Source organism: Lagopus muta, chromosome 17 (genome assembly GCF_023343835.1).
Source record: "Lagopus muta isolate bLagMut1 chromosome 17, bLagMut1 primary, whole genome shotgun sequence".
In the NCBI taxonomy this organism is placed as follows: Eukaryota; Metazoa; Chordata; class Aves; order Galliformes; family Phasianidae; genus Lagopus; species Lagopus muta.
In genome coordinates this window covers 9,432,059-9,456,840 of record NC_064449.1, presented here as the reverse complement: position 1 = coordinate 9,456,840, position 24,782 = coordinate 9,432,059, and the positions used below count along the sequence as shown (strand labels likewise).

The 24,782-nt window shown below is 39.2% G+C and overlaps 1 protein-coding gene across 6 annotated transcripts in view; it reads left to right on the top strand.

The window, feature by feature from the left end:
• The first annotated feature begins 1,791 nt into the window (after positions 1-1,791).
• Positions 1,792-24,782, top strand: part of RIMBP2 (RIMS binding protein 2) — a 112,246-nt gene continuing 89,255 nt past the window's right edge. The window contains exons 1-3 of one of the 6 annotated variants that reach the window (XM_048964618.1): positions 1,792-2,211; positions 4,778-5,002; positions 6,123-6,257. In XM_048964618.1, the coding sequence (XP_048820575.1) occupies positions 2,002-2,211; positions 4,778-5,002; positions 6,123-6,257 (570 nt within the window). In that variant the 5' untranslated portion in view covers positions 1,792-2,001. Of the gene's footprint in view, positions 2,212-4,777; positions 5,003-6,122; positions 6,258-8,941; positions 8,963-24,782 lie in introns of those variants that run through there. The other 5 variants (XM_048964619.1, XM_048964621.1, XM_048964622.1 and 2 more) reach the window with 5 other exon arrangements.

The following is a 24,782-nucleotide window of genomic DNA, read 5'->3' as shown; positions in this document are numbered from 1 at the left end:
ATGGTTTTCATTTTTCTTTCCCTGCTCTTGGGAGGTGACATAAGCTATAGGAAGAAAAAGGGGGAAAGAGGTTGTGAGCAAGGCCAGGAAGTAGCAGATCCCTCTGAGGAAACCTTCATTTTGTTTTTCCTAGTGGCGGTAGTACATGGTGCCAGTGCCAACCCTGCTGCTGTGCAGATTGCTCCCATTAGCACCAGCATTACCTTCCTTCCTCTCACCATCGCTGCCACAATGAGCTGTGCCAGCTCTGGCCCCAGCCAAGACCTTGTTCAGCTTTATTTCTCTTTGAATCTGGTTTTATTATACAGCAATCTAGTAGAGAAAAGGAGTTCATACTTGTCTGCAGCGCCTACATGGATGATGTAAATGATCAAATTCAGTGTCCAGCAGTAACTTTCTGGAAAAGGTTTTCTAAAAAAATTGTTTAATTCTCATCAAAATGTTTTTATATGCAGTAACTTCCCCTGTATACAGTTCTGTGCTCTCATCTCTCAAATATGTTTCCAGTTATTCTATGTATTTGCTACCTTTTCTGTTTCTGTGTCGTTTGAAATGATGTTTCCCACTGGCAAAATGTCAGGTAAATGAAAGAGAGTAAGAAAGGAGGGAATGGTGCATTAATGGTTCAAAAAGGAGTTCTGGATTCCTCCCAATTGTCCTGGGCTATAACTAGCAGAAATCATCAAAGCTAAAATTGTGACAGATGGTTTGTGCTTGTAGTACAAGTGGTTCTAATGACCGCTTTTGCTTCACAATGAGTGACTGCAGAACAACTACTAGAAGGCTTCTTTTCAATCTCAAGCAGCTAACTGCTTTATTAGAAACAATTCACTTTTCCTTTATATTTGGGTTGTTTTGCTGCTTTTTCCTCCTACTGTTTTATGGCAGAAGTTAGAGCATTTTGAGAGCTGGCTAGAGGAGAGAATTGACTCAGAAATTCCTCTTCTGCAGAGCCTCTTGTCTGCTACTATAAGGTCCAACGTTTCCCAAACATGAAATGCACTCCCCAAATGGTACAAAATGTCAAGTCATGATGATGAAATAGAGACAACCTGACTCATGATTAGAGAGAAAGGATGACAATATGGGTAGTGGTGTTAGGGAAAACAGATGACTTTAGTTTACTCTTTGGGAGTGGTCTAGATTATCCCAGATTATTATGTTGTGCAAAGTAAAATACCATCTGCTTCACTGGTGCTCGTAAGACAGCATGCAGTGTGTGATAACAGGAACCTCCATTATGAAATTTCCTTTAAACATCTATGAGCACAGGAAAGAGGAATCAATCTTCCTGAAAGAAGGAATCCTGACCTGGAATATGGTGTGAGGCCATTTCCCTGGCTCCTTGATGTTGTTTAGGTTTCCCAGGTCTATGGTGCAAGACTTGCTCATATTGAATGTAGCACACCGTAAAGTTCATGTGATTTCAGCAATATCTTGTAATTTACAAAAGCAATGCACACTAATCTCTCTAGTATACTTCAAATAACAATGAATAATAATGCATATTTACTCTGTACCCTGTCTTTCTATATTGGGTAACAGCAGAGAGAACAAATGTCCCACGCTCTTTGTGCTTCTTTATCCCATTTAATTCCAGGGATATGCAGCAGAAAATGCACTTCTTTGCTAGAGTAATCTGATGGAGTAATACAACTTACCGTTTAAATGCATGCTATTTGTAACCCTGCTCTTTGACCCACCTTCTACAGAAACCTAACATGAGGTTCTTCCTAGAATTGACAAACAGACAAAATACCTCACAAGGAGCAAAATGCTTCCAATAATGTTTCTTATAATCTGGTTTGCAATGGTACCTAGTCTCCCAATTCCTAGCATCAGCACTATTGACACCATGCTGAGCACTGCACAGACCCAGAACTGGTGTCTGGGCTCTGCCACAAATGTATGCATCCACAGCCAATGTGTGAAGGGCACATCTCATTTGTCCCATCAGCCTTCTTCAGCTTCAAAGCTGTACTTTGAATCTGGTGCTTTACTATGCAAGAGCAAATTTATGTAATACCAGCCAACTCACTGAAGTATTTTAGATGTGTTGCAATGTGTTTTAATAAGATATTGACACGTTACATTCTGCAGTCCAAAAAGGGCAACAAGAAAGCAAAACAGACACCTGAAAAGCTCCCACACTTCAGAGCTGAGGACAGAAGCAGATGGAAAGGAAGCTCAGTAACTCCCAAGAAGAGCAAGGTAAGGAGCTGTTACGTGTGTCAAGTGCCCTCGCTGCTGATTGCTGAAGCAGCTCTCAAGGTGTTGGCCTGAATCAGAGGCAAACCAATTTTGCTTCCATGCTATGAGTATTCTGGTTTAATGGTCCAACTGCTGTGCCGTCTGCAGTTTTACATGAAGGAAACTGAAGATATTCTCAAGATGCCCTTCCAGCTGAGGCAGTGCCCCATTTCCCCCCCACAGGAAGGCTTGCTGTTATCAGTGGTAGGGAGATTCATCCGATGCTTGTTCCTCCTCATGTTTTCTGTGTGCTAATGGATCAGCTCTCCAGAGCTCTCAGTGCTTCTCCCTTCAGCAAATACAAACACGTTAAAATTGCTTTAAAAAAAAAAAATAATAATCAATGAACATTTAAGTGTTCGGCATCTTTACTGCACCATTTACTCAACAGCTTTATGCTTGACTTTCCTGTTAAATACTCGTGCAAATGGAACAGGTCTAACACATCACAGCTGAATTCACTCTTTCTCCCTCTTCGCGCTCACCACAAAACAAACGGTTTCAGAGCGCCGCGTGCAGCGGGGCCTGGCGCCTCGGACACGTGAAGCGGCGGCGCGAGAGCAGCGGCCGCCACGTGCACGGGAAAGGGCGGGCAGCGGCCGTGCAGCGCCGCGATGAGCAAAAAGGGCGCGCAGCGGCCGTGCAGCGCCGCGCTGTAGCACGTTCTTCCTGAAGGGGGAAGTAGAGGAGTTGGGAAGCAGGGGTGAAGCGGCTGAAAAGGAAGGGGGACGAGTAGGTGGTCTTTTAATTTAGGTCTGTGTTTTTCACCATCCAGACCTATTTTAGGTGCAGATACTTAGATTTCTTGTTCCCTACCCTGCTCTGCTTTGCCAGTGGCAATAACTGCTCAGCCAGCCTTTGTCCCATCCCGGTGCTGTTGAGGAATGCAGGCACGGTCACCCTGCACTGCAGCAGGTTCATCTGTGTGTAAGTCTCTATAACTTATCGTTTAGGCTGGTTAACACCAGAGAATTTTTTTTTTTCCTTTTAAAATTTAAATATGGCATCGTGCTGCTTGTGGGAATGTGAACTGTGCGTTAGAGCTCATGGGAGGGGTTTGGGCAGGTGTGGGCCGACCCTCGATGCTGCTGAGCTGAGGTGATGTTCAGGAAGGTATAAATGTAAATAGTATTAAAAAAATAATATTATTAAAAAAAAAAAAAAGCTGTTGACTGTGGGTGCAGCTCAGGAGGGTTCACGTAACGCTCTGTATTTGGTAAAGCTGTGCTCAGAGTGCCCACGTGGAGAAAGTAACCCAAAATAAACTTCCCACCCTCTTTTTTTCTTTTTTTTTTCTCTTCCACACTTCCAATACAGAAAAATTAAAAAAGGCCTGCAGAGATGAATAAGGCAGCAGCAGAGAGAGCTGTTCTTTGGTCATGCAGCTCTGACAGATCTCAGCAAAAGTGGCAAAATGTTTGTAGGGAAAATAAGGAAGCACTGCATAGACTGTGGGGTTTACATATCACAGAACTGAGAATTTAGTTGTTTTCTCTGGAATTAGGTGTGAATGACGAGCAAAATGTGAGGTGATAATGGAAGGGTTGTTTGACACTGCTGTAACTGAAGCCCTACAAGGCTTTAGATGGTAAGGTCAGTTTTAAGCCATGTTAACATTGCAGTGTATGACACCAATTGGGATAAATTATTATTTCTACGTTAAAGCTGCACCAAGCTCGACTTAAAGGTAGGCTGTGTTGAGAAATCAGCAGTTTCATCAAATGATGCAGTGGTTGCAAGTGTCAGGATGAGAGTGGAATGGCCATGCTTATAAGCATGTCGTAAGATGTTAGCATTTTTTGACTTCTGGCTTAGACTGAGCTTAACTGTAAAATGAAGGAGCTTTATATGTAGCTGCTGTTGTATGCCAATTGACAAGTGCATAGAACTGATTGCAGGTCACTACGTTTTTGCAAAGGTTTACCCTGATAACAGGTTTTGAGAAGGGTAGCTATATGTTACCAAAAAAAAAAAACAAAAGGCGTTTGAGTAGTTTGATGGACATACCAAGACAGTCTTATTTCCTGTATGTTGCCTAACAGGTGGCTCCCTTCCCTGACTGAAGGGTTTGCAGCATGGTTGAATGTGCCTTTGGAATACAGCATCTCAGGCATATCTAGAGCACGGCTGCTAAGTGAGGCACGTGTCCAAGGCATCTGCAAGCATAACTCAACTTGTTATGTGATGAAGCACCAGTAAGCAACCAGAAATGGTGGTTAAACAGCAGTCCTGTGTTGCTATCAAAGTGGTAAATACATTGATATCTGTATAATCAAAGTGGTTGTGGCTTGCTGCCATTCACTGAATGAAAAAAAAAAAAGCATGAAAGATTTTTTCTGCTTTTCACTTCTCTGAGTTGATTGGTTGAGATTATTTCTTGCTCATTGACTGTATCAGTGAAAGATCTTAAAAAGAGAATTTTCAAATAATGCACTTATGATGTGATTTGTGAAAAATTTGAATTACTCTCCTCCCCCAGACACAGTTTTAGCAAAAATGACATAAAAATGTGTTTTCTCTTTACTAGGATGTCAGCCCTTCAACTTCATTGATGTCGCCATCCAATAGCTCTGCTGTCATCACAAAAACTATTACCAGAGCTTTTCCTTTAAAGCAGAAAATGCACTTAGTCAATGGTAAGGCTCATCATCTGCAAAATATCAACAAACAGTCAAAAAGTACAAAAGACCTGGAGATCCAAGTGCTACAGATGGAGTGCGAAGAACTCAAAAATCGGCTAGGATGCTTAAGGGTAGGTTAAAATCCAGTTCTGATCTTAATACATAACTATGCCAGTAAACAGCTCAATCAGGTCATGGAAAGGTTATGGTTGAAGGAGACTCTGGACATCATCTGGTCCCATTGCCCTGCTGAGGCAGAACTCCTTAGAGCAGATAGCCCATATGAAGGCAGCTTTTGAAGATTTCCCAGGAGGAGATCCCACAACCTTCTGGGAAGCCTGTGCCAGCGCTCTGTTACCCACAGATTGAAGAACTGTGTCCTGATGTTTAGACAGAATGAGTGTGCTCCAGTTTGTGTCTGTTGCCTCTTCTGGCTCTGGCACCACTGACAAGAGCCTGGCTCTGTCATCACTGCATCCTCCCCTCAGGTATGTATTGATGAGATCCCCTGAGCCTCTACTTCTCCAGGCTGAACAATCCCAGCTCTCTTAGCCTCTCCTCTTAGGAGACATGCTCCAGTCCCTCTATCAGTTTGATGGCCCAAAATGTGACTCTTCCCAGTATATCTGTGTCTGTCTTGTGCTGGGGGGCACAGAACTAGGCACAGTACTCCATGTGCAGCCTCACCAGTGCTGGGTGGAGGGAGAAAGATCACTTCCCTTAACACATTGGCCATACTTTGCCTAATGCAGCAAAGAGATTGTTAGTCTTCATAGAAGCAAGGGTGTTCTGATACTGTGTAGTTACCAAACTGTTAATTACCGTATTAGTAACGAACTCTTCTCAGCATTATCTTGTACTCATTTATATACTGTTACCTATCAGCAGCATCTTACAGCCTTCTTTTACAGCAGCACATCATATAAGAGAACATTCACTTCCAAAACGTTTGAATTGTGCAAGTTGTCCTGCCTCAACCTGAGCTATTACTACTGGTCTTGATTAATAGGCAGAGGAGCTTAACTGCTAAGCATGAAGGAGTAGGGCAAAGTGGAGGATGTTCTGCTGCTGATGCTATGGAAGAGAAATCCCAATCTTCTGGTGGCAGAAGATTATTAAGTAAAGAAAGTCAAATGCATAAATACATTGCTAGAGCAAATATTATTGTTCTCCCAGAAATTTGGCTAAGAGAAATTCTGTTGCTATCGCCACGTATTTGAGAAAACAGAAATTGAAATATTTGTCATTCAGGAAGGCCTGATGGGGCAGAAGCTGAGCAACACAGAAGAGCTACTGAAACAATCTCAGAAAGAGCTGTTGTGGCTTCAGAGACAATTATCACTTATCTCCACAGGAAGCCCCACGTGTGTTTTGGCAGCTAGCAAGGTGAGTGCTGTTAACAATTCTTTCAATTCTAACTCCCATTTTACACTGAAGTAAGGAGGGGAGGATTCATCATAATTTTGTCTGGTTTTATTGAAACAATGCACTGCTATTCTAAAACTGGTAAGAGAAAGGTAGGCCTTCTGAGTTGTATTTTAAATAATTGTTGTATGTAACTTGTAGGGACCAGGAATAACATCTGTGGAGAGATTGCATTTGGTCTGTGAAAATGTATGCACTCTTGCTATTAAAGTGACACTTCCTAGACCCTTATTGCATACAGAAAGATGCCTGACGTCTTTCTGTATATCAGCAGGTATGATCATTTTATCAGGATTGTTATTCTGGGAAGATTTCTTGGCATGACATACAGGACTGTAATTCTGTCTCCTTTCAGCAGTGCCATTAATGTGCATTCCTATTTACCAGCAGCCCCTCATCAGCATAGCTGCATCCAGCCCTGAACAAGCAAAAACGAATGTCAAGCCACATCAGATCTGATGCTGATGTTTGGCAATATGAATTACTGAATGAATATTAAACTGTTTATGTTAACAATGACGTAACCTCCTCTAGTTTTGCTAAAATGTGAGTCCTCATCTGCCACGCCTCAATAGGTTGAATATTTCAAGTTTGAAACCTAGACTTCTAAACAGCTGCCTGTGGTAAAGCATGTATGTTAAAATCCTTATACCAGTAAATCTTTGCTGATGGTTTAAAAGACTATGTGCTATTTTTGAGTTATTTAATTTACTTGTATTTTCCATATTTTTGAACATGACGTTTCCAGAAAGGTTATGGTAATGTATATATTTTACACACCTACCCCCACACACCCATGTCCAGAGTATACGTGCTTCATGCCTGCCTATGAGAAGGAATAAGAAGAGTTGGTTTTGTTCAGTGTCCTGTATTATGTGATTTTACAGAGATCTGACTTATTTCCAGGTACCTGGCGTAGGAATTGTTTCTTTTGCCTGTACAAATGCATGTAAAGCAATGGAAATGTTCACTTAGTCTCTAGCTTAGGTGAGACAGATTTCTAAATTGTGTCACCTGGAATATTCTGCTATTACTTGGCGTCACATGCTGCAGATCTGTATTTGTTGCAAGTACAGTGTGTGAGGAGTGCTGATATGGTCGTACTTGGAAGGAATGTTTGGATTTAAAGCTTGCACATAGCTCAACTGAGGGAAAAAAAAATCTAACTTGCCAAAATAAGAATTGGAAAAATAAACAAACAAACAAACAAAAAAACACCCCAAAAAAACAATTAATGCCACAAATCAGTATAAAAGTAAGGCTGCACTTGCCTGGTGATCAAAGCCGTAATCTAATCTGGGAAGGAACATATGATCCTGAGTAGGAGCAGCTTTTCTTTCTGAAAATACCAGAGTTTTGTTTTTTTCTGGGTACATGAGTAATCTCTGGGGAGGTCGTTTGGGGCTGAGATTGGCACAGGAGAGGAGTGGTCTCGGGTACCTTATTTTTGGAAGTTGGACCTCCCATTCAGAAAGCTGCAGTCTTTCTAGAATGTTACAAATAAGACATCTGGGGTCTTCCCGAACGTCAAGCACACATTGACTGATTTTTATCTGTTTCATTCCTACAATGGGGGACATTTTTTAGAGGAAACTTGTCACTCTGAAGATCACACTCTGATCTTCTGCAATGTACTTTAACAGAATTTAATAAAATAGTGCCTTGGGAGCACAATATTTCTTTCCTCTTTTAAATGCAAAAAGGAAAACACACTCCACAAAACTTCATATTTTCTTGATAATTTAATTTTTCTGAGCCTTAAGAAGTCATTATATTATTATATCTCATTACATATATATGATGACATATAATGACATATAATGACATGATATGTCATTATACTCATTCCCACAGTGGTCAAATTCTGAGTTAGAATAATAATTTAAAAAAAAATAGATCGAAGTCAGGTGTTTTAAAACACATTTATTTAAAGTATCCCCTTAGAGTGCCTCCCTCTTGTTGCTGGGGAGAGGCTGGTGGCACACTCACAAGTTTTTGTGTGAATATATTGGATACGGCTTTCTTTAGGAGAGGAAAGACAGAATGGTTAGGATGCTCCAGGTAATCTGTCTTAATACCCTTCTGCATTTGAGTTTCTAAGCCTTCCATTGGGCAGGCTTGGCTGTGAAAAAAAATTGCAGCTCACATTTACAGTTCATTGGTTCGTGCCAGTAGGCCACAGATGACCTACTGAGAAGATCCTGTGATAGCATTACTTGGAGGTAAAATAAAATCTCCCAGCACCCGCCTCTCCCCGAGTCCTCCCTCACAGAAACACACCCTGCCCTGATCCCACTTGCTGCTTGTCAGCTCCTGTCTCTGCTCCCTGCTGCTGTGTCAGGGTTAATACTATGTGAAAGAGAAACTGGCAAATAGGGAAAGCCATCTTTGTGTGCGTATGTGTGTGTGAGCACTGCTGTTTCATAGGCTCTGGCAGCTGCTGCATGGCTGATGATGCTCGCTCTCTCTTTTTCACCCTGCCTCCCTGCAGACAACTAATGAATCATTTCTAGCCTGAATACAAGCTGTGCAAACACACCAATGCTGCTGCTGCTGCCGCCGCCGCCGCTGCTGCTGCCTCTCTCTCCAAGGTTGTAATCTGACACAGTAGACTGCAGAGCTCTCTCGGCAATGAATGCTGAACGTCGGAAGCACTTGATTTGAAGGTATGCTGAGATTTCACCTCTTCTAAAAATAGCTATTTCTGCTAAATGCTTTACAGGCAGACTGAGGGTGGGAGAGCTGCAGATTTGTACGTGTGTGTGTGTGTGTGTGTGTGTGTCAAGGGGAGAATTCTGTTTTTAGTTAGCAGTAATGCATCTGTAACTCTTATCAGAGGCAGACAAACTTTATTATTCTGCTGCAATTTGATGATGCCTTTCACTGAATGTTTTCTTGTAGGCGCTGCTTAGAATAATAAAATGTGTTAGTGTCATGCAGTAATACTAGGTAAAGGGATTAAATTCTTGCTAGATTATTCCATCCTCCCTCCTACTGATGTTTAATCTGGTGTCGTTTTCCTGTCATTTTTTATGGTTTCCTCTGAAATAAATACTGTATTCACAGGTTTAGTGGTGCCATGTTTCTTTCCTGTATTGGTGTCTGTGGGCAAAGTTAGCAATCATACTGGCTAGCAGCTTCCCCCTCCCCCGCAACCTGAGCCTCTGAGCATGGTGCATATCAGGGTCTCCTTTTGCTTTGCAGATGTGTATTGTCATGTCGTGGCAAAGTCATGAATCTCTTCCAAAGCAATGCTGTTAATTAAATTACTTGTGATGTTTGTCTGGCGTTTAATGCTAAATTAGACCCGCTGCAAGGAAATATCTCACTCTTTTTGTTGGAGGGAGAGATCTTCTGCAGCTGCACGTATGAACACTGTGTATAGCAGTGTTTGTGAGAATTATGCACATGAATACATAGAGAAGTACAGCAGCATTTTATTATTGGATATGCAAACAAATGCTAGTTCAAATACTAGTTATTATTAGCATGTGCAGGAATGCTGTTCTCAGTATTGGAGGGAAGACTGCAGTTTTATGTCGGTATTTTTCTAACCTCACAAACTGGCTGTCGCCAATAGGCTTGGGCAGACAAGGTATGCCTTTCCAATAGGAATATGATGATTGACATTACAATTGCATATGGTCTTAATACTGTTTTAACTGAGGGAAATGTAGGCACACGTTGAGGCTTTGGTTTTTCTTTTGTAGCTACTGATGCCTGTTATTTTAGTGGTAAAACACTGACTGGGTTTTTTACCAGTTGCGATACTGATTTTATATATAAAATAGCTCAGTGGAATAACTAATCAATGAGTCTTGTGACTGCATCTAGTAAATACAGAGTCAAGTCCTTAAATGACTGGAAATTTTTAGAAGAAATACATAAAATTAAAGCCCTCGATATGAAGAAATTCACTGAGAGTGTAGAGACAGGCAGATTATACCAGGACTGCAATCAGCAAAATTTGAATAAGGGCTGTTACTTAGCAAGGTTGAAAAGCTGCTTTAGGAAAACAGTGTGAAATATTAAAACAGAGGTCAATGATAGAGTTGAAGTTTCCAGAAATTAATTACAATAAAAAATAACAGCATACATGAACTGATGTGGAAGTTACTCCAGTCGCTTTTTATTTTACCTTTTTGATCCAGAGGTGTTACATTTTTGTTAGAGAAAGGCTTTCAGGTTGACCCAGCTGGCAAATGAGAAACAGTGATTCAGATCAAATCTCACAGATGACAGCCAGGATTCATTAGTATGAATGAAGTATGAATTATGAAATATACTTGCATTACTTTCAGTACCATAAAGGAGGACGTTGGGTCTTGTTTAGATGACTCTTGGTTGTTTTTCTTAAAGATCCGGTGGTTTTGTACACACTACTTTCTTTTTAAAAGGAAAAGGCCCTACTGCAAATTAAACCAGGGAAGCAGTCATGCTGCCTGCAGACAAGACAGCAACCTTGACTTTTCATTGCTATATACCCAAATGGTTTCCAGCTTGATAAGGTACAGCATGACTATACTTGAGGCAGTGAACAGAGATGCAGTGCTATTGCATACAAAGTGATGTGAGTGTGTGTACAGGGAGCACCTTTTTGAGAAAGGTGTTGAATTTTCTGAAATTGTAAGCAAATGATGGCTTTAAAATCAAGCAGCTGTCTGATACACATTACTCAGCTGTTGATTACAAGCTCCAAAATTGAAGCATCTCTCTCTATATGTGGCCAATCTCGTACTGATACAAGCTCTGTGAGTACTTTTCAGTGTACGCAGGATATGTATCTCTTTGTATGTCCATTCATTCTATTTTACTTATGTGTAAGATGCGAACACTCGTAATTTAGATAGCTGTGTGACACTGTGTATAAATGGAATGTTTAACCACAGAGGTGTTCATTCTGCTGATAGCTTGTTACAGAAGTGCAGGCCTTTCTGGATTGCTAGGACTTGGAATCCGATGCTTCCAATTGCTGGGTAATTCGTGTCCTCTGGTATTAAGGACTTTTCCTTTCTGTTAATCAAAATTAAATATCCAAAATCTCACTGGCTTTATTCTGAAATAGAGAACTGGTTTGTCATACATTGCTCTGTCCTGCCCATTCCATATTTACATTGAAAGAAGCATGAGATTTGAGAGTCAAGGCTGTTCTTTATTTAATTGAAAGTTATTGGCCCTCCTCGGTGCTATGAAATATATCAGAGCGAAATACCTGTTAGGCAAGACTTTTTTCCATGGACAAATTTGTGTTTCAGTATTCAGCAAAAGCGACTGACTAAAGTAGAATTTTAAGAAAATCCTTTGTTTGTTTTCCCTTTGACAGCATTATCTTGTCATGTCCTGTGAATGCTCTGATAAAGCGCAAACAGGTAGCGCTTCCTTTCTATCATTTTGCCAATCTTTCCATACCCAGATGCAGGTAACTGAACCCTATTTAAGATTTTCTGAAAAAATGCCAAGTACCACTGATGATTTTTCATCTGCTGCTGATCTTGTAGGCAGTCCAACACAGGTGAGAACTGCCATGAAGAACTGCTGACAGTAGCATATACTAGTTACTGCTAGAGTTGAAAACCATGTGCCAGAATCATCATTAAGAATAGAACATAGACACAGTGCTGGAAAATATTGTCTTGAAGAAGCTATGCGTCATGAAAACAGTTTGTGTTCACCAGGCTGATTTGCACGGTGGGTTCTTGGGAAATGACAGTGACAACATTACTCTGGCAGAACAGTTATGTTATGGAGCAGGTGGTGAACAATGAAGTTTGGATATGGTCAGTGTGGGCTTTTTGCTAAATGTAACCATCTTCTGCTTAATTGCATGTTGGATATGTTTTCCTTTTATAAAGTATGATAGGAAAACCACCTGTGGTTGGCATTTTGATAAGGAAATCAGAGTGGCACGTAGGCTTGCATCTCAGCACATTGGCTTCTGCTTGTAAGATGGGACTTGCTAAGGAAATCAGAGCGTGATTTCCAGTTCTGCCACAGATTCTGTGAATAGCCCTGAGCAAAATACTTGGTATCTCTTGGGCTCTGTTCTCTTTCTGTAAATGGGAATAATGATGAACACTTTCCACTACATTCTACTTATTTTGTTGGCTTCAAATATGAGACCTTCAAACTGAAGTCTTCTTAAAACTTACAAATACCACAAGATCTATAAATCACTTATAAATCACTGGGCAGCCCACACTGTACATTGATGATCTGTTAAATATATGCATATATATGTGTATTACATACATATATATGTGTGTGTATGTATGTGTGTGTGTAATTCAAGGACCAGAAGAATCTGAACTGATTTTGAGCTTTTTGGAATAACGTTTTATTTGATTTGCTAAAGTTTCTGTTGTGCTCATGGGTATGAAATAAAGAGCCTAATTTCCTTGATAGAAGCAGTGGTTTGGTAGAAAAATTTGCAGTGAAAAAGAGGACTGCAAGTCAGATTTCATTTTAATTTTTTAAATTGTCATTAGATTTTGTCTTTACTATTTTAGAAACAGTACAACACTTCTTGATTCTGAGGCCATAAGCACTCCTGTGCTGAATGTTTGATGTTGGCTGGCTAGCAGCAGCAGTGTGAATGTTATGGTGAAGAACAAAGAGGAAACCATAGGAAGTATGGTAGCACAGCAAAATCTCTCTTCTCTGTTTTCACAATTAGGAAAATAGCTTTCTTTTCTTTTTTTCTTTGAAAAGCATTCTTTATTTAAGCTTTTCGTTGGTGTGCCTTCATAGAAGCCTGAGCTGGGCTCAGTGCACTGGTGGGCAGCCTTCACTTGCACACTGCTTCCACTGAGGCCAGAATTTTATTTTTTTGTAGAGAAGCATAAATAACTTTTATAGACAGGTTCAGTTACATTTTTACACCTGATGTGTGTGGGGGGAATAATGACAACATCTACTCTTGCCAATTCAGGAAGATAAGGGAGCCCTTTCTGAACCAAGATGCCTCGTTTAGTGCTGGCTTAGAAAAATCCTGAATTGACCCTGAAGTTCTCCAGAATCAGGAAATTATTCCATAATTTCACCATTTGAGCCCCTGCTGAATATTTCTTTACCTCTTTTTCATGTACTTGAAAAATGTTGTTACTTCTGCACCCAATATCATGATGCCTTTTTACAGAAATGGAAAACACATCTCCAGTAAGTATATTGTGGGGCTTGCTTAAAAATACACTGTAGCATTTATCAGCAGGGACTTTTAGAGAAATCTGTTGTAGTTTACACCAGGAAGGATCGCAGAGCACAGTATCAGCATGCTGATGAGTTAAACTCTCCCTGAAGATTAATAGTTGGTAGTGCTTAGAATTCAGCTGGATGAAGCTTCTGACTGTCACTGCCGTAAGCAATGTGTGCATATTTACTGCGTTTTCCCTTTTCTTTGATAGTCACAATTAAAACTATGTGTTAAATCCTTCCCGTTCTCCTACTCCGCTGACCTCAATTCTGTATATAATTTAAAACATTACAAATACTGTTATTTCCAAGAGTATATTTTTTTTCTCTTCTCTCCTGTTTACTGCTTGCTAATTAAATTTTGTAGGTGGCAGTTTGAAATCTTAGTGGGACATGTCATGTGACTGCTAATGCTCTGCAGATCTCTATTACATAACCTTTAAGTAGTTTGGGAAAATGTGCTTGTGTCATACTGGGCCTGACATAAGGCTCGGTCTGAAGCCAACAGTCTGATAGTGTTGTTTTTCATATATATATATAGAGAGAGAGCAACTGTAGAAATCTTGTGGATGGTTTGTTCTGGCACAAGATCTGTGCCCTCAGTCGTCAGGCCAATTTCCTTACTTCCCTGCAGTGCTTTGCAGTCTGCATTTTCTGCCTTTCCTTTAGCATAGAAGAGGGGAGGAGTTAGATTTAAACACTGACATAGCAGGTAATGATTACATGAATATTAAATGTAATGTGCTGAGATCTGTTCTCTTTTCCTGGTAAGTTTGTTCATTTTAGAGTTGAAGTGACCAGAGTACAGAACAAACACAGAAAACATCTTTATCTCTCTGACCCCTTCCCCTGGCTATGAATCTTCATTAAACTCTGGCGCATTATGCAAAATGAAAACATAAATCAATAGAGAAGTTTAAAAAAAAAAAATGCTGTGCAGGGATGATCAATTTTTAATGCATGGAAATTCATTAGGTTGCTGTTCTGCAGGAGCATTTTTATAAGTGACAGCAATGTGTCCACTAAGAATTATAGCTCATCTCTCTTTTCCTGAATCAGCACCATCTTTTGCTCCTACTTTGCATAGTTTCACATTTTTGTTGCCTGAAATGTGTTTATATGCTATCCAGTGCAGCTTAAGCATTTCACTGTTGACTGACCAGCGTTGTTCCCCGGAGAAAAAGTAAATCTCATTCTGGTTTCTTGGCCAAGATGTGGGTCTTATCTGAGGCTCTGATACTTGATATTCTGTGTGTTCAGAGCAGGTCAGAGGAGATCTTTTCTACTTCAGCATTTTTACCTGCTGGGAAGGCTCAGTGAACAGGGGCTCCAACAAAAGTTGCAGTTAAGAACTAGGAACAGGTAGTGATGATGATGGGCAGTGTGAGTTTGTTCTTTGTTTTTTTATGAAGATATTTTGTAAGTTTATCATTTCTTATTGAAATGCGATTGCGTGCTTCTGCGTTTTGTTTTGCCTGTGCTTTGTGATAGCTCTTCTCACTAAAAGCTCTTTACAGAGTCCTTAAGAACAATTAAAAATGATTTCTCATCATTTTGCAGATGAGAAATTTTCAAAGTACTTCAGGGTTTTTTTGGCTTAAGGTCTTTCATCTGGATCAGTGGTAGATGTGTGGATATTGTTTGTGGAGCCACGTCCAAAGCATTTTCCACAGCATTGGTTCTGTTAATTAAATGTTGGCTAAGAGGGGAGGAGGGATAAGTATTGATATTTTTTAAAAAGCTTCCTTTTTTTTTTTTTCCACTTTAAATTAATTGACTGTTTCCCTATGTTGTACTCATAGGAAACAGTTAGGAAATTGATAACTACTATTTTTAAATTACTGCTATTGTGAATCATGGAGGCTATAGTCTGTCAGTTCTCCAAATGGCTGCTTGCTTATGCTGGGTGTACTGAAACTACAAGTGTTTCATTGCAGGTAGGGACCTCTGTTGTTCAGCTGCTTTAAATTATCTCAGTAAAGAAAAAGAAAGCTTCCTGTTTCTAGGCTACTGCCCCTCCACAACTAACACTCACAAGTAAGCACAAAGAACTGTCCTTGACATCAAATCTGCCTTGAGGATAAAAATGGTGTTTTGTTTGTGGTGTGTAACAGTTGCCAAGAGGACAGAATTTTCATAGCAATCATGGATCTTTAAAAGGAAAAAAAAAATACAGATCTGAGACATATAGCACTACGCAATTTATTTTTACTATCTGCAACAGCTATTAAAAGTATAATTGGTGACACTATCTAGGAAGAATAATGCATGTGCATGAGCTGTATTGCATTTAAAATTCCACGTTGTTCCAATTACTGGAGTTTCTTAATTTGTATCAATAACTGCAGGGCTTAGAAGATTTTTATTTGTAACGGCTCAGAGCAGCGTATCTTCTTCAGAACAGTTGTAAATCTTTGCTCGTGCATGAATCTTACTGGTGTGATCCACTGTGCCTGGGAAGTAACACTGGGAAGTAATTTTTATAGTCCCATCAAGTCTCCTTCGTGGAAAACCTGCAAAGTCCCACAGGAACATTCAACTATCTCTATACATCATTATTGGATTGATAATAGAATACTATTACAGAAATCATAAAAGCATCAAATAAGTAACTTAGGGAAATTAACACAATATCCTACTCAGTATTGCATATCACTTAAAATTACCACACATTTGAAAGGGGAGGAGAGCAATGTTAGAAACAAGTGCTGTTCTCCCTCTGCTTATCATGCTGCTCAGTCCTGCTGGCACCAGCTGTGTCTGGAATGGGCAGCCCTGGCCTCACCTCATGGGGGCCCAGGGCTCACACCTGGGTTCAGACACCTGTGTGGTCATCAGAGAAATGAAAAGTCCCTGTGCACACGTATTTGCCAGTTTCTGACAGTAACACATGGCTTCAGCTTCTACTTTCATGAAAAGCCTTCAGGATTTCCTATGGATGCTTTTGGGGAAAGATCAGGGGAAGATGGATATCAGTGGTGCAGTAGTGGTTTTGCTCCTTCCATTTCAGTAAGTAAGAGTTGTGGGAACTTCTTTCACTTGATTGATGTGTGAGGTTCTGGTAGTAATTCTCCTTTCTAGAAAGGATCTTAACCTGGCTTTAAAACAAAGAGCTTGAAGAAACATTCAGCACCAAATGCTTTTTAAAGTGAGTACTGTGCAGTGCATGCTAAGGATAAATTGAATTTGCATCTGTAAACTTAGTAGCAGAACTTTTTAGAGTTAAAATAGCAGTTAAACCATGTCTTAAAAGAAATACATGTACCACAGTCATGTGAAGGGAGAATGCAGAGCAGGCAAGGATGGCAGTAGTTTATTTTTTGTAAGGATGGGCTTTATGGTTAAAAACTGTTGAATGCATTGTTGCATGGACATAGTGTTGTAGGTTTTATGGATTCGTGTGGTGCACTTGCAGCTTGAGTTTTCACAGGGCTTGCATACGTTGTCTTACTGCACAGGTGTTTTGTAAGAACGATTATCAAACCCATTTGTTTTAAAGGGAACATGATTTCTCCAGGTTTCTGCAACAAGTCAGTGTTAGAGTTAGTAAAATATATGAGAGGCTTTTACAATTTCCAGTTCTTTACTTTCCTGATGCAGAAAGTAAAAACAACAAAATACTAATAAAAAAAAACCCCAGCCAACAGAACAACACGAAATTGTAGCAGTTGTATACACTGCGTACAACTGGTAGAAATACAGGTGCTTGTAGTTCCCTAGGAGAAGATAGCATCAGTGTCAGTCTTGCTGTGCAGATAGTGCTTCTTAGCCCTTTCCTCCCTACAACACACACAGAACTCAAGAATAGGGTTATCAAGAAGATGTAATATGCAACGTGGCGTATCCTGCATCTCCCTTTATGTTGCCACCAAATGTTTTCTTTTGATATCTCAATGAGAAGATTTCTTCATTTGTTATATTATGGGTCCCCCTCATATGAGAATTTAGTAGTTTGTAACATAAACTCAGTTTAATCACTTAGGATTCTGCTGTGGAGTTAACCTGAATTCAGTACTCCAAAGCTTTCTACATTAGATTATCTAGCTCATTATCAGGAGCTGAATTTATGTCTGACTACAAATGATTGCTAATGACTTATTCTTTTAGTTTGCGTAGTACAGGTTAGCATTTGGCTTTAAATTCTTCAGCTGTTTGTAGAGGTACTATGGGTTTACTATGACTGGGATCTGAACTAAGCATGTCTGTGATGGTGGAATCTGGTAAATCTGCTGCTCCTACCTTAAATATATATATATTTATATATATATATATTTATATATATATTTATATATATATATATCTTAATCTGATGGGGAATTCTCCTGTTCTAAGATCTTGCAGGGAAACAAGAGATCGCTGATGTTTCTAGGGAATGGTTCTTCCTGAGAAAATCAGGCCAGGATCAGTCTTTTTTATTTAGGATTTAGAAGAGAAAAGTGTATTTCAAGACTTCCTTTCTTCTTATGTGAACAGTGGCTGGATTTTAGCATACTATCTGCACTGGGAATTTATTAATATAATTACTGAAGCTATGTATAGTTAAAATATTAAAGGAATCGGGCTGACAGGAAGTGTAATCAATGTACAAAAACAAGCCCTTCTACAACAGTATTAGCCTTTACAGTCTGAAGCATTCTTAGTTTCCTTCCAGTACGTTTTTCTACACTTGCCAGCAGCACGTGCAAGTTGAGGACCTAAAGGTGATGTGATGTTTCTTTTTTGTTTAGTCATATATTCCAGTCTTTGCAGTAATGACATTCCTGCAGAAGTAAAGTAGCACGTGCACTGATCTGCAGTGTTAAAGGTGAAGAGGTGGAAGGTGAATGTAAAAATCGTATTCTGATTTCTCTGGTTGCCTTGTTCTCATCCTTAAGAAAGGATATAGCAAAACAAAGCTTTGTAACAAATCACTTAATATACTGTGGTGCTCCCTTTAACATACCCTAACGAGGATTTAGCAACCTATTTACAGACCTTACGAATCCGTCACTTGGGAAGTGAAACTTTCACAAGCTGACTCAGTCTCATTCTCTCCTTTCACCTACGGCTGTTTCTCTGTTGTTAACACCATGACATGATGTATTTTACTGATGTCATATACTGAGTGCATCTTGGCAGCCTGATCTTCTTACTTCCTACATTCCTTAGTGTCTTGTGAACCATGGAATAGTGAAGGGTCTACAGACAGATAAGTTACTGGGAATGTGAAGGCCTTTTCCAGAGGAATTAAAGCTTTAAGCTGTTCACGAGCCAACAGTAGCCTTGGTCTTTGCTGTTTTGTGACCTGATTACCTTGTTGTTGTTGCTGACTCTTGGAGAAAAGAAGCATCTTTCTCTGTACTTATGAATGGACAGTGCCCTGAACTTCTCAGCTGCTAACTTACTGATTGAAATATTGAATTAATGAGGACTTCTTGTTAGTCACCTCAGAATGTGTGAGGTCATACAGTAAATGCTATCTCAGCACATGTACCAGTAGTTAGAAATATGTCATGCTTAAGAGAGAGAGAAACCAAAAAAACCTCTCTCAGTGCAAATTCAAGAAGGAGCTTCAGTTTGTGGAGCTTCAGGCAGAAGATTTATATTGAGTTATAGTGGCAGTGATAAAGAAGTACGATATCTAAAACTAGAATCTGGTTATGAGGAAGAATATTTTAAGCTTTGAGGTATCTTCAGAGTAACTGTATTCCTTAAATGATGGAAAGCAGAAAATTGCAGTGGATTTCAGTTTCATTAACTGGATCAAAGGGGACGATAGATGTGCCCTGTGTTATCATCCTTTTGCTCATAAAGTATGCAGATGGGGATTGGAGGAAAAGAGACAGTCATTTAACTGATCTTCATGTGACTTAACTGGAAAGTCCTTTTCAACCCAGGCCATTCTATGATTCTATGATAAGTTAAAATAAATTCGTTCTCACTTCCTGGACTTAATTCTGGGACTATGATTATTTAGCCATTTAACTTGCCTTTATTCAAAGAGCTCCCCTAAAAAAGGGCGAGAGTCATCAGCTACTGTAGGCACAATTTCATGTGAAATGAATGTGTAAGCACAGATGTGAGGTTTCAGTGAACTGAGAAATGACTGGTAAGAAAAGCAAATAGGAGGTCAAAGTAACTTTACTGTAGCTTTAGCAAGAAAAGAGACTAGTTATAGCAGCAGTCAGAGAGAGCTTGCAAGCAATGACTAGTACTCTGTCAGTGTGGTGCTTGTGTAATATGTGATAAAAAATTAGCTGGAGAAAAAAGCTTTCTTTTTTTTAGTATCTGTCATATAGTAGAGGTGAATTACATGCTACAAGTGCCCTTTTTTCCATAGGCTGTAAGAACGCCCAGACAACTAGATCCAACTTAGGTGATTATATACCTCTAAGATAAATACATTATGCCTTGGAGATTTAAACATAAAATTTTGTTTAAGAATGTGATTCAGTTTTAATAATAATAAGCGCCAATTATCTGTGTATAATTGTTCTTTATTATTATATCTGTATAATTTGAATACGTTTGGGAAAATTTATTTCATTTCATAATTTCTACGTAGATGATCCAGAATTATTTCTATCTGAAAAAATGATTATTTCTCAAGTGGTGGGTAGGACCTGAAGGCTGCAGTCTGGTGTTGATGCTTCTCTCCCTGATGTTAGAATGAAGCAGTCCTACTTTGTACTCCACAGGCTGAAAATCTCTTTTGATTAGCCCATTAGTGCATGGCCAGAATGACAGATTATTCACCTGTAGAGTTAAAGCTGTGGACTGCAGTGTTTTTGGAATGCAGGGGAAAGCCTGCAGTGCTCAGGTGGCGGTGCTGTAGGACTAGTCTGTTTGTTAATGTTTTTGGCTGCATATGTAGGCACAGATCCAGCAAGGCTAATGCCAGAGGACTTGCACTTGGAAGAAAAAAGCACAAAAAAACTACAGTGCTTTTTCTCTGCAGGTTCACTTTCTGTTTTAGCGGATACATTTAAACTTAGTCATTAAATCATCTATAGCTATCAACAGAGACCAGGTACCAGGTGATCACAGAATTAACAGAGGTTCTGCTGTTTACCACATACGTTGTTGAAAGTAGGAGAGAATAGAAAAATTGTGGACTCTACAACAGAAGCTCAAGATGTTGTTTGTCGAGTGATAGGAGACTGTTTTTGCCAAAATTATACATTTTCTTTTGCCAAAATGGGGATGTCAAACTCAGATTATTTGGCTATTGAAAGGTACCAGCTGTTACCAGATGCCTTCTGGCTTTTGTTTGGGTTTGAGAGTTCTTTAAAGAGACAAATCTTTAGCTTCTCTACAGTTGTTTATGTCAAAGGGAGTTAGACATTCTTCTGTCATTTTCATATGAAAATCCTTTCTAGAAGATTTGCATTTTATGTTGGTAATAACTTTAGGCTTAAAGAGCTGATTCTTCTTAGAATTGTGGTGGTATCATTCTAGGACCATGCCAATAAGAAAGGTATTGATTACACGCATGCAAATGAAAGAAAAATTGGTGGGGCTGATACATAAGGAAGGAAGGGCAAGTAAGAAGGGTAGGAATAGATACTGTGGCTCATTTAATACCAAATCTGATGTCCTAAATTGTACTGCCTCTGTGTTGAAGTGGTACAGTAGTGGCAGAGTATAAAATATTGTTTTTAAAAAGACCAAAGCTTAAGCTAATTTTTGTTCTTTTCTTTTGGGAGGAAGTAGTTCACTTTGCCAGGTAGTTTGATTATCAACTAAAAATAATGATTTTTTTTATATGTATTTTTTTTTTTAATACAATTTTGTTCATTTTTTGGGCTATGTGCACTGTTACTTATCAGGTTGTTTCCTTGTGTCATCTGTCTGTTTTTATTTTATTATTCTGGTGATGTAGACTGTGAGATGTTTCTGTTCCATTGCTCTGATTGCGTGCCTGGATAGCCTCCAGTGCATCCTATTGTTCTTTCTTTGATCTGCAAGTGACAAGTGAGCTCTAATTTCTACATTTATTTATTAAAAACTCTAAACAACAATCTTCCCACTCACAATCAAGTTCACTATTCTTCCAAAGCTGAATCTGTGTAATTAATCCTCAAGCTAAACTTAGCATTTTCAGTAGCATTTGCTTTCTACTCCCTGTCACAATGAGCATTGTTCGATCTGGCTAAGACTGGGAGGATATTTGAACAGAGATGAAAGGAATCAAATACCATCATTGAGTGGATTTACTGATATGGACAACTAGGAATCACTCCTCCAATTTCCACGTCATACCTTTTACCTACTGAGATATTTGTATAATCTGCCATGGCTATGGCACTCCTCTGGCTCCATACCATCATATTTTATTCCCAAACTGCTTGCTGTGAATTTTTTCCTCTTTACACAGAGGCCAAATGAATTATACAAAGTCAGTGGTTTAGTGAGAAGAACCAGGAAGTTGATCTGCATTCCCTGACTCTCACTCCTGTGCTCTGATGACAAACATTTATTACTCTTCTATTCTTCCTCATTCATTTTATGAAAGAGACGTCAGTCACCAAATATTTGTCGTTAGCAGCCCAAACTAGTGGATCAAGCCTTATTATTGAAGGACACAGGACACATAGTCACATCTAGCCTAGAAAATAAGTTGCACATTTGCTTGATTATTTGAATATGATTGGAGCTTATTTTCCAAAGCAGGAAGTGTTTTGTTAGTTGAAATCAACAAGGTCTTGTGTAGTCAACCTCTTGGAGGTTTCAGTTTACCTCATCACCACCTCCTTGTTGTTACTCTGTTGTTACACTTCGAGTTGTTACTGTTCTGCACATCTACCTCATGGGGAAAATTAAAGTTTGAGAGCTCTTGAAGATAAAAAGAACTCTAGAACAATCGTCAAATACCTGATAACCCCAGAGTATGGCTTAAAGATTTCTGTCCCATTTTTCTCTCTTCCAGGAGAGGGCAGTGACAATACATCAGTCATTTTGCAATGTTATGTTTAAAAATTGAAAGTGGGTTTCCTTCAAGATGGTAGACCTTGTGAGAGACCTGTCTAAAGCACTGAGTACTGGGATGGATTTTAATAAATGAGTTTAAGTGTAATGTAGAAAATAAAGGGAACGATTGACATATAATTTATCTTGCAATTCCATCCATTTCAAACATCTGGCTTATTGCAAGATAGCTCTTCAAATATCTTTATCTCAAAATACAATTTAACCCATATAGGCATGTGATATTCTGTCCTCTCTAGTTATGGAATGGTGTTTTGTGTGACAGGAAGGTAATTTAGTAAATGAACAAAATGAAAATATTCTCTTTTGTATGTTCGAGGCATATTTGGGCTTGTGAAAAGGAGGGGAACACAGGCAAAGAGTGGCAGAGCCCTTGCACATCTTGCTGGTATGCTGTTGGCTTTTGATTCGTGTTATCTGTCCTTTCCTGCAGGAAGAATTCACTGTAAGCTCTCAGAGTTTTCTTGCATTGCTTATGGTGTCAAACAGAATAAATTGCGTGCAAAGAATCTGTAATTTCTGTGGATTTCAAACTAGAGGGACGTGTATTTAGTTTAATTAAAGAGACTAAGAGCCAGGAAGGAAGGGAGATTATGTAGCAAGAACCCTTAATCTGCTGAGATATTGTGCTGTTGACAGTAGCCAGTTAAAAGATGCAGCAGGATCTGGAAAATTTTTTGCAACGTGTCTCTGCTTTACCATACTTGCAGCTGCTTCTCCTCCCTTTTTTTTTCTTATTTCTTTTTCTCTATTTCTTTAGAAATGCTCACAAAAATGATGCATAGTTCCATCTACTGTTCTGTCATTTGATTTGAAACTATTACTTTCATCACTTTTTTGGCAGCTATTAAGAGTTTGAATTTCTCTTCTGTGCCTGTGTCCCAGACCACACAAGTAAGAGGTTACAGATCACCTTTTTGTGCATCCTGACTCAGATGTCAGTAAAATGCCATGTTTTGATGCTCCTTTCCTTCACGTTTTCATGAATATTTTCATTTTCCTATGTTGTACATGCACAGCTGTCACACAGCTCTCAACCTGTCCTCTCAAACCTCTCAATTACAGCTCCCTTGTAAGTATTTAAATGGCAGCTCAGCTTTCAGACAGAGTACACCAGTGCCAAAGATCAGGCCTTCTGACCTTGTCCAAATTTGCTCAGTGAAATGGGATTCCCCTGGTCCTGGGGTGTTATTGTTTACTTATTTCTTATTGTTTTCCTATTTGAAGAAGAAGTTTGCATGTGGAGTGGGTGTTGGCACTTCTCATTCTTATTGCTGATTTGCTTTTCGTACGTTTGTTCTACTGGCTCATAAACATCACTTGAAAACTTTATCAGTTCAAATGATACTAGAAAGTTCTATTAGTTATGCATGAGAAAATAAAAAATATAATTAAAGTAATATATCATTTTGATTCTTTATTAAGAAATTACAAGAAATTTCTCTATCTGTAACAGGATAATTTTAAGCAAACAAAATAGAAGAGGAAATATGCCTGGACCAATGGGAAAACTTGCTGCTCTAGATTTATATATTTGATGTTTCATAGCTTTCTGCACTCCTAAGAGACCAGTTCCTGCTTAGCACATCAGAAAACTCAAGAATAATTTAAAAGCAAAGAGTATAGTAACAATAGCTGCTCACTTCACAGATAGAAAAGGGCAGATTTTGTCCTTGGCGTGGCAGAGATTTTGCCCTAATCTGAGCCTGAAAGTGAGTTTAATGATCACAGATTTGGAGAGAAAGGAATGAGATTTAAAAAAAAAAAAAAGAGTCAATGTGTGGGGGGTAAAGTAGAAGGAAAAACCAAAATAACTCCCAAACTGTAAGATCTAATGATCTAATCTGTAGCGATCAACTAGATCATCTGGTGATCAGGAGGATATTATGGCTGTGCTGTCTATTGCAATGATGAAACATAAAAAAAGCTTTTGGCTCTCTTATTTCAAATATAAGAATTAAAGAAAAGAATTCATGTAGAGGAGCTAGTTCAAGGACAGACCAAGGCTATTTGGTCATTCCAATTTTCCCAGGCCACTGGAGACCAGCACTTGGCCTTTGTGCCCAGTTGAGGAGTTCATATACTTAAAAGTTGATCTTAGCAACTTCTTAGGGACAGAGACAGGTCCTCTCCTGGCTGTGATCACATGCTCACCCAATAAGAGAGATTCTGCAGGTTAATGGAAAAATGTAGAACTTCACTGGAATAGTACTGTTGTTGCAAAATTATTACTGATCTTTTCTATTAAAATACCAAACATCAAAAACACGGTGTTACATTAGGTGTTGATATTGGGCAATTACTTATCGATGCTCCTCTGTTTAGAGGGAG